We start from the raw sequence: 12,771 nt of genomic DNA on the forward strand, positions 1-12,771 counted from the left end.
ACAGCATTCTTCTCCTTCCTAACTCTTGCCCTACACTATATTATTTTAATATATGTGATGATGTGTCTTAAAACACCCTCACCTCCCAGTTCCTCAGTTTCCTCAATTCTCACCACCTATCTCTCCACTGCAATTCAGTTACACAGGAACAGTTACACCCTTGATCTCATCACCATTCACAAATTTTCCACTTCAACAATCAAAAAATCTCCTATCCTTTTATCAGATAATAATTACTGATTACTCTCTCTCCCAATTCCTCACCACTTCTAAATCCACTCCTTGCCCTTTCTAGGAGCCTCTGATCTCTTTGTCTCTCAGTCCTCTCCTAGGTGATCACTCCTGTTTTAACCTAAACCTTCCCAAGCTCAGCCCTAAGTTCACCACATTAGGTCTACATTGTCCTTTATTCCTGAATCCTTTGCCCAAACACTAATGATTCCAAATCTTTCCAAATCCCAAAACTGGGCTATTCAACAGAAAATGTTCTAACAATCTTTTAATTGCTAAATCTAATGGCTTATCCTCACTCCTCATCCTCCTTAAGTTCTTTGGTGCAACATGGGTTAGGCTAGATTCTTCCTAAAGAGTGATGTAAACTACCTTTAATGTAAACAAAGGAAAGAAGCTCTATCCCATGGGAAAACTTCTATGTGACCCTTGGCCATCCCTGGCACTACGCCTTCTCTTTTCTGTTTCTATATAATATGTGAGCTAGTTTACAGAGATCTACCACTGTCCTGCTGCCAGCCAGTATGAGCCTCATAACCACCCCCAATAAAATTTATTTAGTTCCATGATGATGTGGACTGCCCTTCTTTCTTAGGTATCTCCCTATTCTTTCAGAGTGTCTGCTACCCTGCACTTGGCATAATCTAACAGACATAATCTGACAGACTACATCTGCCTCCTTACAACCGGCACAGTCAGCAGGATACCAAAGAAATGGGCTTGGGGAGAGAGGCCTCTCCTGAGGGCAGTCCAGGACTGGCCCCCCCATACTAGCCTGCATACTAGATGCTAGCCATAAGTCCAAGAGAAAGGCTGAGGGAGGGGAGAGGAGGTTTTGTGGCAGAATTCCAAAGGTTGTCACTCATCCAGGGAGAAAGGGGTGGCCAACTGGTTTGTGCCACTTAATGGAAGATTTATAGTCTAGGCAAAAAGGAAACTTTCAGCACTGTTATGAAAGACTCTGAAATGGAAACTATTGTCATAGGACAAAGAACAAAATAACCTAGAGGCAAAAGATGGAGGTGACTCAGAAGACAGGGGAAAAGGAAAAGTGTTAATCTCCTCTCCACCCCCCTCCATCCCTATCTGATGGCAGGTGAGCCAGAGGGCTGTCAGAAGAGAGAGAGGGAAAGAAAAACTCAGTAAAAGGAAGATTGGTAAAGGAAGTGTTGGATCAGAATATGCAAGAAAAGAGACAGGTGGAATTTTGAAGGGTAATAATTTGTTTGGGGGGGGGGGGTGTGCGTGTGTGTGTGTGTGAGAAACAGAGAGAGAGAGAGAGAGAGAGAGAAAACTAAACAGAATAGCAATATGCTTGTGAGTTTTGCTTATCAGGCAGAGGAGTAAATATTCAAAAGGCTGGTAGCTGAAAAGGCTCACTAGGAAGAGAATACTGTAATCTATATCTCAGTGTCTTGTTAACTAACCACTGTGGGAAGCTCTCTAAGTTTACACAAACATTCCTCCTTTTTACATGGTAAACTAATTAGTTTGGGACTAAAATATATATATATATATATTCTCTACTATGAATCCCTAAATTGCAGTTTGAATATTTTTATTAATAATGAAATATTCTAGCATATTTTGGATGAATATTCTTTAAATTTGCTTTAAGGGAATTAAGAGGATCTCCCACCCCCCAGAATAACAAATTTATTGTTTTACAGCTAGAGAAGATCATCTCACTGATTATATAGAAGCAGCGGTGGTATCAGTGAATTTTCAAAGGAAAAAAATTAGAACTAGCACTTGGAAGCCACCTGTCCATTAATTAATAACTCTTTTCTAGTTCACGAAAATGAGAAAAAGGTTTGTGTACATAAGGAAACAAAAACTAATTAAGCTTGACTGGAACATTTAGTTACCTACTTGAGGAGTCTTACAAATTAAAGTTAAGTACTGATCAATTTAAAAATAACTTTTTAAATTGGTGTGTTTTGAAATTAGAAATTTTGTTTTATACTATACAAGACTCCTACACATTTCTGTAATGGATTATTTTCAATGGGAAAGTTAGGAACTGTCTGGTGCCCTCCCTATAAAAAGAGAAGCTTATTTAAGGGAGCAGGAAGAGAAAGCCTAAGCCCTCTTGAGAAATTTCAGATAGAAGAGCCTGAGAATAGCTTGAGAAAAATCCTATGAGACAGGTCCATTACTGAGTGAAGAGACTTGGTAAGGGCTGGAAAAATTACAGAAATTACGGGGACCACTTCAGAGCTGCCCTGAGAATAAGACCTATCCCAGAATGTATAAAAGAAGATGTCTCTAAAGACCAGGTGACCACATGGCACATCTAAGTTCCAAGATGAAATGTACTGGTTAAATGGGAGTGGGTTACTAAAATACTTGATGTCAGTTAACGCTGATGGTCATTAACTGTATTACTTTGGCTTTTTGTTAACAGTATCCATATACTGAGTTCTCTCAGTTATGCTGTATCATGTGAAGTTCCCCTCTAAAATCTAGTCCATAGTTTTAGATATTCTTGTCCTAAGATTGATTAATCAATCTTGTCCTTACGTTGACCAGTCTGGGAAAATTGTGTAAAGTCTCCCATTGACAAAAAGGGAGAAATTGAGAAAATGAAATGATCCTGGGAGGTGGAGCCAAGATGATGGCTTGAAAGCGGGGACTTGCCTAAAGCTCTCCCCAAGGTCCCTCAAAACACCTATAAAAATGGCTCTGAACAAATTCTAGAATTGCAGAACCCACAGAATAGCAGAGGGAAGCAGGGCAGCCTGGATGCTTGCTGGGTGAGGTCTATCACCCAGAGCTGGGAGCAGAACACAGTAGTGGACCACGCCAAGACCAACCTGACCAGCAGCCGGGCGGAACAGGCCGTAGAGCCCTGAATCAGTGAGCTGTGGCAGTTACCAGACTTCTAACCCATAAACGCCAAAGACAACAGGGCAGGTTAGTGGGAAAAAACTGCAGGGACTGAGTGAAAGGAGTTCGTGGTCAGCCACCACCCAGGGGGCAGCAGAGGTGGTACAGCTCTGAGGCTGCTTCCAGAGCTACAGCTGCAGTTGCCTCTGGCCCCAGGCCCACCTGGTAGGAGGAATTAAGCAGTGGATCAGAGCAGGAGTGCAGAGCCTGTTTAGATCTGGGCTGCCATCCAGGTTGGCAGTTCTTGGGGAAGGAGTAGCACTAGTGTGGCAGAACTTGCTTTGCAGCTCTGAAAACAGCAGTACAGCCCCTCAAGCTTGGGTCAAAGTACTCTATACTGTACAAGCAGCCATACAATGACAAAAAGCTCAAGGGTCAAGTAATTGGCTGGGAACATGAACAGGCAGTGAAAATGGACTCAGATTCAGACTCGGACTTTGGAATCTTTCTTTGGTGACAAAGAAAATCAAGACATACAGCCAGAAGAAGTCAACAAAGTCAAAGAGCCTACATCAAAAGCCTCCAAGAAAAACATGAACTGCTCTCAGGCCATGAAAGAGCTCAAAAAGGATTTGGAAAAGCAAGTAAGAGAAGTAGAGGAAAAAATGGAAAGACAAATGAGAGGGATGCAAGAAAACCATGAAAAACAAGTCAATGACTTGCTAAAGAAGACCCCCCCCCCAAAAAAAAATACTGAAGAAAATAACACCTTAAAAAATAGACTAACTCAAATGGCAAAAGAGCTCCAAAAAACCAACGAGGAGAAGAATGCCTTGAAAGGCAGAATTAACCAAATGGAAAAGGAGATCCAAAAGACTACTGAAGAAAATACTATCTTACAAATTAGATTGGAGCAAGTGGAAGCTAGTGACTTTATGAGAAATCAAGATATTATAAAACAGAAACAAAGGAATGAAAAAAATGGAAGACAATGTGAAATATCTCACTGGAAAAACCACTGACCTGGAAAATAGATCCAGGAGAGAGAATTTTAAAATTATTGGACTACCTGAAAGCCATGATCAAAAAAAGAGCCTAGATATCATCTTTCAAGAAATTATCAAGGAGAACTGCCCTGATATTCTAGAGCCACAGGGCAAAATAGAAATTGAAAGAATCTATCCATTACCTCCTGAAAAGATCCCAAAAAGAAATCTCCTAGGAATATTGTTGCCAAATTACAGAGCTCCCAGATCAAGGAGAAAATACTGAAAGCAGCCAGAAAGAAACAATTTGAGTATTGTGGAAACACAATCAGAATACCACAAGATCTAGCAGCTTCTACATTAAGGGATAGAAGGGCTTGGAATACAATATTCTGGAGGTCAAAGGAGCTAGGATTAAAACAAAGAATCACCTACCCAGCAAAACTGAGCAGCATGCTCCAAGGCAAAATATGGCCAATAAAATACAGGACTTTCAAGCTTTCTCAGTGAAAAGACAAGAGCTGAATAGAAAATCTGACTTTCAAACACAAGAATCAGAGAAGCATGAAAAGGTAAACAAGAAAGAGAAATCACAAGGCACTTACTAAAGTTGAACTGTTTTGTTTACATTCCTATATGGAAAGATGATGTGTATAATTTGTGAGACCTAAGTATTAGGGGAGCTGAAGGGAATATACATACATACATACATACATACATATATATACATACACACACATATACACACACACACAGAGACACACAGACAGACAGAGAGGGCACAGGGTGAGTTGAATATGAAGGGATGATATCTAAAAAAATAAAATCAAATTAAGGGATGAGAGAGGAATATATTGAGAAAGGGAGAAAGGGAAAGATAGAATGGGGTAAATTATCTCACATAAAAGTGGCAAGAAAAAGCAGTTCCGTAGGAAGGGAAGAGGGGGCAGGTGAGGGGGAATAAGTGAATCTTGCTCTCATCGGATTTAACCTGAGGAGGGAACAACATACACACTCAAATGGGTATCTTACCCCACAGGAAGGAAGGAGATAAAAAAGGGGGGATCATGGAAGGGAGGGCAGATGGGGGAGGAGGTAATCAAAAGCAAACAACTTCAAAAAGGGACAAGGTCAAGGGAGAAAATTGAATAAAGGGGGACAGGATAGGAGGGAGCAAAATATAGTTAGTCTTTCACAGCATGAGTATTGTGGAAGGACTTTGCATAATGATACACATGTGGCCTATGTTGAATTGCTTGCTTTCTTAGGGAGGGTGGGTGGGGAGGGAAGAGGGGAGAGAATTTGGAACTCAAACTTTTAAAAGCAGATGTTCAAAAAAAGTTGTTTTTACATGCAACTGGGAAATAAGATACATGGGCAATGGGGCATAGAAATCTATCTTGCCCTACAAGTAAGGGAAAAGGGGATGGGGGAGTTGGGGTGACAGAGGGAGGGCTGACTGGGGAACAGGGCAATCAGAATATATGCCATCTTGGAGGGGGGGGGGGGGGGGGTAGAAAGGGGGAGAAAATTTGTAATCCAAAATCTTGTTGAAATCAATGCTGAAAACTAAAAATATTAAAGAAATAAATAAATGATAAAAAAGAAATGATCCTGATTCCATTTTGTAACTGAGTCTAATCTGTATCACACTCTACCCCACCCCTGCCCCTGCCCCCACTCTGTTGTAAAATTCCCCAAACCATGTTTCTTCTGTCTCTGAAATTAGTTCAGAAAGTCTGCTAGTGTGTAATGTGTTAACTTCAGAAATTCACTTCTCCAACTAATCACCAAATCCCATCAACTTGTTCTTTGCCTCTCCCGGGGGTAGTGTGGAACAAAACTACAGTAATTGGGCTAGCTCTCTCGTTCTTTGTGTTATTCCCCCTTTTATACTTATGTTGCTGTTATAGAGTGTGTATCCAACGCAATTCACTGGTAGGCTCCTCTGCTTTCTCCATGCTAATGAAACCACTCGTGCACTGCTCAGAAAACTTTACAGAAGACACTATGGGAAAAAAATGTATATGCCACCCCTGGAACTATGCCTTCTCTGTTCTGTTTCTATATAATACCCAACCTGGCCTAAGAGTGGGGTGGAGAACTACTACTATCCTACTGCCATCCAGGGCAGGCCTCCTGAGTAAGCTTCCCCCCAATAAAATCTAGTTACATCCATGCTGGCATAGACTGCCTTTCTTTCTTGGATATCTCAGTGTTCTCTCAGAGAATCTGCTACCCGACAATTGGCATAATCAGTACAAAACAGATGTGCATTCTTACATATACTTTAAAGCACGTATCAGTATATAAGTTCAGGATATAAGGCTCTATAGTGGAAGAGAAGGGACAAATTAATAACAGAGAGATAAGGTAAAAGTTAAGCATGAAGCAAAGAGTGCCAGGTATCAGAAATAGTGAGCTACAAAATACGTGATCTTATGTCTGAAGCTTTCTTCTACAATGGATATTCTGAAATATTTTCAATTTTAAAATGAGTCTAAAAATGTATTTCAGAATACATCATGTTTTAATAAAAATGCAAATGTCAATTATGGAACAAATACTCACGCTGACCCCATCGGCCTGTTTTGGGGTTCAAATAGTTTGGATAAAGTCCATCAGGCCGATCCATTTTCTGAAGCTGTTTCCGAATGTGCATAACCTGAACAAAACAAAATATAAACAATATAAAACCAACAATGTAAATACCATCAACTGTTGACATTTAGTCTTTTTTTCCTCTCCTGGATTCCATGCTTCCTTTATGTGCTATATATTCAATTAGATTTTTGCAGAGATTTTTTTAAATTAAAGGATACTGGAATAACAAAAAATTTTGATGTTTCCGTAAAAAGAAAAATAAAACAAAGGACAAAGTCCTGACAAACAAATCAGAGAATCAAAAACTTTCTGCTTAATATGTTTTATTCATTTTCCTAAAGTTGTAACATCTCCAACTTACTGAGACCAAGACTGACCTTTTGGTAGAAGACTGGGTCCCCTGTCAAATAGCTGAGGTGAACAAATTCCATATGTAGGGTACCAAATTCAGCCAAAATGCTGCTACCTGCAGATGCCCAACCCCAGTTTCGTCCAATTCCACTGAAAAATAAGAGGGATAAAATTAAAAGTTGGAAAATCTGGAAAAACCAGCAATGAATATACAATTTAAATATATTCTTATTGATTATTGCATGTTATGGTTTAAAATGAAGTTTGAGTATGTCCTGGAAAAACTTCACAAGTCAATACAGGTAAAAAAGAAGTCTCATTTTACAAAAACTGTGAACCACATTAATTTCCTGGATTCCATAAACTGCAGATTATCCAATAACAGAATCTAAAACAAAAACTAAATTCTTATATCCTCCACTTAATAGCAGAATGCAATAAATAAAGATCACCATCATTACCGTGTGAGTTAGGGAAACCTACTCCAAAGAATCTTAAAAGGATAGTAGGATTTAAACAAAGGATGGGCAACATTTCAGAGAAAGAATATGGTGTGATTTTCAAAAAGGCAGAGGTGGGAATCTCTATGGTATGTATGTTCAAGAAGTAATGGGTACACCAATTTCATTAAACATAAAGGGTAGAAGCAGGAGATAAATGAGCGGCAATGAAATAGTTGAGATGTAATGTGATAAAGGGCTAGGCTACGATAAATGAATTAAAATCAAGAATAGCTACAAAAGACATCACAAAAGGAAGAACTTGCAGGAACTGGCAAACGATTAGAGACAGATATATGATAGAATCAAGGGATGAAGGTAAATATGACTCTTATGAATTAATCAATTAGTTCATTCCTGAAGATCATTACAATTCTAAAAATTTATGATTTTATTACAGATCTTGAACTAGAGTGATCGGAAAACTGGTTCTACTTTAAAAACAGAAAAAGCCCAGGGGAATACTTGCCATTGGAAAATGATAAATTTGTTTTTAGACAGGGTGAGTTTGAGATAGGGAGCACTATCCAAATTAGTCATCCAACGGATGGAGATAGAGAATTGAAATTTAAGAAATGTGGGCTAGAGATACAGAAATGAGAATGTCCACCTAGAGATAAAAGCTGGATCTAGGAGAATGACAACTCTAGGGTCCAGGGTGTAGTATGAGAAAAGGGCTTACGATTGAGCCTTGGTCAGTCCCTATTTAGAGGTGAGCAGACAAGGAATGAGAAAGATTGACCTAAAGAGTAAAACTGGAACCAAGATAGTGAGAGTCACAAAACAAAAGAAGGAGATTTTAAGGATGAAGTGGGCAATATATAATAGAAAGGTCAAGGAGAATGACAAAATAACCCTCGTACTTAGGAATTAGAACAGGACCAGTGCCTTAAGAGAGAGCAGTGTCAAAGTATTTTTTAAAGAAACCTGTTTTATTAAGCTGTATGTATTCCATATAAAATATTCAGGAGTTACAGTAACAAAAGGGAAAGGCAATAGATCAATGATAGCCTAAAAGCACTTTTTATAGACTTTGACTGGAAAATGCATACCAAAAGATGGAAACCAGATTGTAAGGAGTGCCTGAATGGTAAGGAATTGCTTGAAGTGAATGGGAAACGAACTGTTTAGAATTTGGTAGTGAAATACAAGAAACAAAAGGACAATACCTAGAAGAGCAGCAGAGAATGGGGTGTGTGTGTGTGTGTGTGTGAAACCAGGAGAAGGGAAACGAAAGCATATGTGGCTGGAGGTGAAGGGAAGCATGAAAAAAAGGGTGAAAAAGAGGGGATAAATGAGAGAAGAACAAGACCTTACCAGAGCTCATGGATCTGAGGGCTGTGCACAAGTAGAAAGACACAAGAGAGTGGAAAAAAGAATGGATGAATATATGCAAAAAACTCTGTTGGGGCAAGTATGAAAGATGAGGGAGATCATGCCAAAAACTCCTGATCTTCTCGATGAAAGAACAATTGGGAGATGGGCAGATGGACTGCCTGCTGCTATTTGAGATATCTTGGGATTTTGTTATTCACTGACATTCTTTTCCAACCTATCGGCATATCTAATCTTCTTCAGCACATATATGTTAAACTACTCTTTGTTCAAGAGGCATCATGGTTTGAATTTTTAAAAATTTCTTTCTTTATTTTTCATTTCAAAACTTAAGACATCACATAGCCTAACAGAAATAGTAGTATAGAGGCAGCAACTTTTATGTTTCCCATCAATTTGCTTAACTTAGTAATAAGTCTGTTGGCGAAAAGAGAGCAAACAATCCAATATTTGTAGATTTATTAACTCATCACATCACTAAAATTCCTTTGGTAAATTATTCCTCCTAAGACTCTAAATAGTACACCCATGTCATTTTCTTGCTGAAACATGAAGTCTAGACAAAGTAGAATTCTCTATTTTAAGTCAACTATTTCTCTTTTTGTGTGTTGGAGAGGAAGGAAAGCAAACTTGCGATTTCATCAGGGTAAGGAACTCTTGGTGTGAAAATTTCCTGCAACAATGCAGATTTGCAGCTCCTATATAACTCCTATGTAACTTAAAGAATTGTTTGGGGAAACTGAAAGGTTAATTGGTATGCTCATCATCACACTATGTCTTAAGGGTCAGGACTTGAATCCAGGTCCTTGTGAATCTATTCCTGGTCTTCTAGCTACAGCAACCTTCTTTTTCCTTAGCAATGTCAAAATTCAAAATAATATTCCTTTTTATTCAGCATTTAATGAACATTAAATAATTCTCACTACTCACCACTGTGCTGATTTTAGCTTGTCTTATATTTTAACTAAAACTACCAAACAATAATAAAAATGAGTAACAATTTTTTTAGGGATATCAGTGAGGGTAAGAGTTGTATTTACGTTTCATAACTATATATCAGAAGTTTTTTTATTTTAAAAATCTTGATTAATACTTTCTATCCATGTAAATAACATAAAGACATAATAGCTAAATGATAAGTATAAAGGAAAAAATTCACAACCAGTTCCTCTACAGACATTTCCCATCATTACAATGTTTGAGTTGCATGTGAATTCATCTAAGAGCAAAAGCTTTCCCTCTAGCAAAAGCTCTTCTGTTAAACTCTCATTCTACCTCAAATGACATACTTGCTCCTTGAAAGAAAAAAAAAAGACTGCTGAAAAGAACGAATGACTACAAAAGCTAGTTACTATAGACATAAGTCATATTAAAGTTACTGTCAAGATGATGCATGTCATACATCAACATTTAAATTCTTTAATATTTAGAGTGAATGAATTAAGACAAAAATGCATACTAAATTAAACACGTTGGGAAAATGCAAATGACTCTTAGAAGAAGAAGTTAAAATGAAGCAGAGAGTTCAGGTAACAGCCTAAACTGTCACCCCCAACTCTATCAAAGGGTACAGTGAAAAAGGATCACTTCCTAATTTCCTAAAGTCCCTCACAGAAACAATCCAAATCATCACATTGGAAAAGTCTTGTGGTGTATATATACTGTGAAAAGCCTTGGATCTGGAGCACTTGTGGTTAACAAAATACAACCTTTTTGAGGGTAGGGGCTATTGTTTCATTTTTGTCTATTTCGTCGGTACCTTGCATGGTACCTGGCAAGCGCTGCTGAATTGAATCTTGTTCAAGTCACTTGACCTCAGGGAGTTAGTCTCAAGATTCTTCATGTATTAAATGAAAATGAGGGTCCTATCCAGTGCTAAATCCTTGCTGTTATAGCTTTCCTTTTCTCTAGTGGATATTAAAGGGTATTAGAATTCGAAATGTCTTGGTGGAGAATGAATTTTACCACAAATGCTCAGTGCCACTGCTGGACAACAGATTTTGTAAGAAGAGAACTTTTAAGTATTAGGAGCAGAATCGAAAATGAGTGTTTTTCTTCCTCGTAAAATATTCTGGATTATCCCCAAAGATTGAGGGGAGCCACATATAAAAGGAAAAGAAAAGCCCTATGTTTTATCTCCAGGGTTACACTCAAATTTTATATCCATCTTATGATAATGATCAGGACTTGATCCACTTCCTTGAGAACTTAGCTATTTCGAGAACAGAGTTCTAAGAGTCTACATAATTTTTACTGTTCATCCTTCAAAGATATTGACTATCGGACACTTTTTTCTCTTTTAAAGCCTCCTATGGCAACCCTTCCCATTCCCCATAGCAGGAGGCCTTGTCTTCTAATTTATTGACAAAAGTAAGAGATTCCCATACCATTTCCTCTGCTCCACTAGTCTATATCTTAAAAACCCTTCCACATAATCCCCCATTCTCTTCTCCCTTTCTTATGTTCCTGATGACAGGTTGCTCCTCCTTACAAAAAAGGGAACTGCCCTACTTGTATCCTTGACCACATTCCTTTCCATCTCTTCCAGGAGTCCTGCCCCTTGGATCAGATCATGGTTCCTTCTAATATTTAGATTTTCCCTAGATAGTGGTTCCTTCCCTGAAGCTACAAACAGAACAGGATGCCCCCAAACCTAAAATAAAATTTTACTTATTCATCCCAGGACCTGAAGCTATTGTCTTGTGTTCATAGTCAGAATTTTACTGAAAGATATCTATCTTCATTGCCTCAAGTTCCTCTCTCACAGTCTGCTACCTGACCTCGCCAATTAACTGAAACTGCTCTCTTCATGGTCAACAATGATGTCCTCAGCACTAAACTCAATCCCCTTTCCTCAGTGCCCATCCCTCTTGACTATCCTGCAGCATTTAACACCGTTTACCATCGCTTTCTCCTAAAAACTTCCACCTCCCTGCCTTTTCCTAACATTGCTTTATCTTGGCACTCTTCCTGCCTCTTCAATCAAATCTTTTCATCTCCTTTGCTGCACCAAGAAATGGAATGGAAAAACATTTATTAAGTGCTTACTATGTATGCCAAGAACTATGTTAAGTACAGGAGATACAAAAAGAAAACCCAAACACTGCTCTCAAACAGTTTGCACTGTAATTGGGGATATAACACATAAAGGAGGGGCTCATGTTCATATACAGTTCTGGGCAGACGGAAAAGTCAGGCAAGGCAACATAGTTGAAAAGGCCCAGAGAATGTTGGAGAGTCATAGCAGAGCAGATGGGCCCCCTACCAAGAGTATGGTGGGTTTGAGGGTTACAATGTAGTGATGCTCTAGGATAGGTATAGAAAGAGGTAGGACCTGGACAAGAGCCAATGAATGTTTACTAGGGAAGGGATGAGTTTGTAACTCTTCTCAATGGAAGCAGGTATTATTGGTTATCTTCCTGCTGTCTACTGGCAGTCTGGGGTTATTGGCTTTTATATTCATTTATATGAGTTACCTGGCTTTCTGCTGTGATACTCTGCAGGTGTGGTTGGTCCTGGTAGTGGGCAGAGCAGATGGCAGGTTGGGACAAGACAGAGTCATCATCTATGTTACGCCACTAATTCTGCCCTCCTTCTTTCCTAGGCACTTTTCTTTCTCTATGTCCTTTTCTCACGGATCTCATCAGTGTCTGTGTGTTCAATCATCACCTTAATGCATGTGACTACTAAATGTTAACCTTAATCTTTACTAGATGTCTTCGGGGTGGAGGGAAGACTCCTGGTGAGTTCCCGAATAGTAATTCAGATGGGCAACTATTCTGTAACACTGTCTCCTTTATATCCCATAAGCATTTATACTTCAGCATATCTAAGAAAGAACTCATTAAATCCTATCCTTCAAATTTCCCCTACACTGGTGAAGAGAACCACTCTTTCTGCCACTCATGTTCACAACCTTAGACTTATTCTCAACA

The 12,771-nt window shown here is 38.8% G+C and overlaps 1 protein-coding gene across 1 annotated transcript in view; it reads right to left on the reverse strand.

The window, feature by feature from the left end:
* MAN1A2 (mannosidase alpha class 1A member 2) overlaps positions 1-12,771 on the reverse strand; it is a 185,336-nt gene that overhangs the window by 39,972 nt on the left and 132,593 nt on the right. The window contains exons 7-8 of the mRNA XM_036768998.1: positions 7,028-7,151; positions 6,618-6,711 (exon numbers count right to left, since the gene is read on the reverse strand). Of these exons, the coding sequence (XP_036624893.1) occupies positions 6,618-6,711; positions 7,028-7,151 (218 nt within the window). The remainder of the gene's footprint in view (positions 1-6,617; positions 6,712-7,027; positions 7,152-12,771) is intronic.

This window comes from Trichosurus vulpecula, chromosome 7, assembly GCF_011100635.1.
Source record: "Trichosurus vulpecula isolate mTriVul1 chromosome 7, mTriVul1.pri, whole genome shotgun sequence".
In the NCBI taxonomy this organism is placed as follows: Eukaryota; Metazoa; Chordata; class Mammalia; order Diprotodontia; family Phalangeridae; genus Trichosurus; species Trichosurus vulpecula.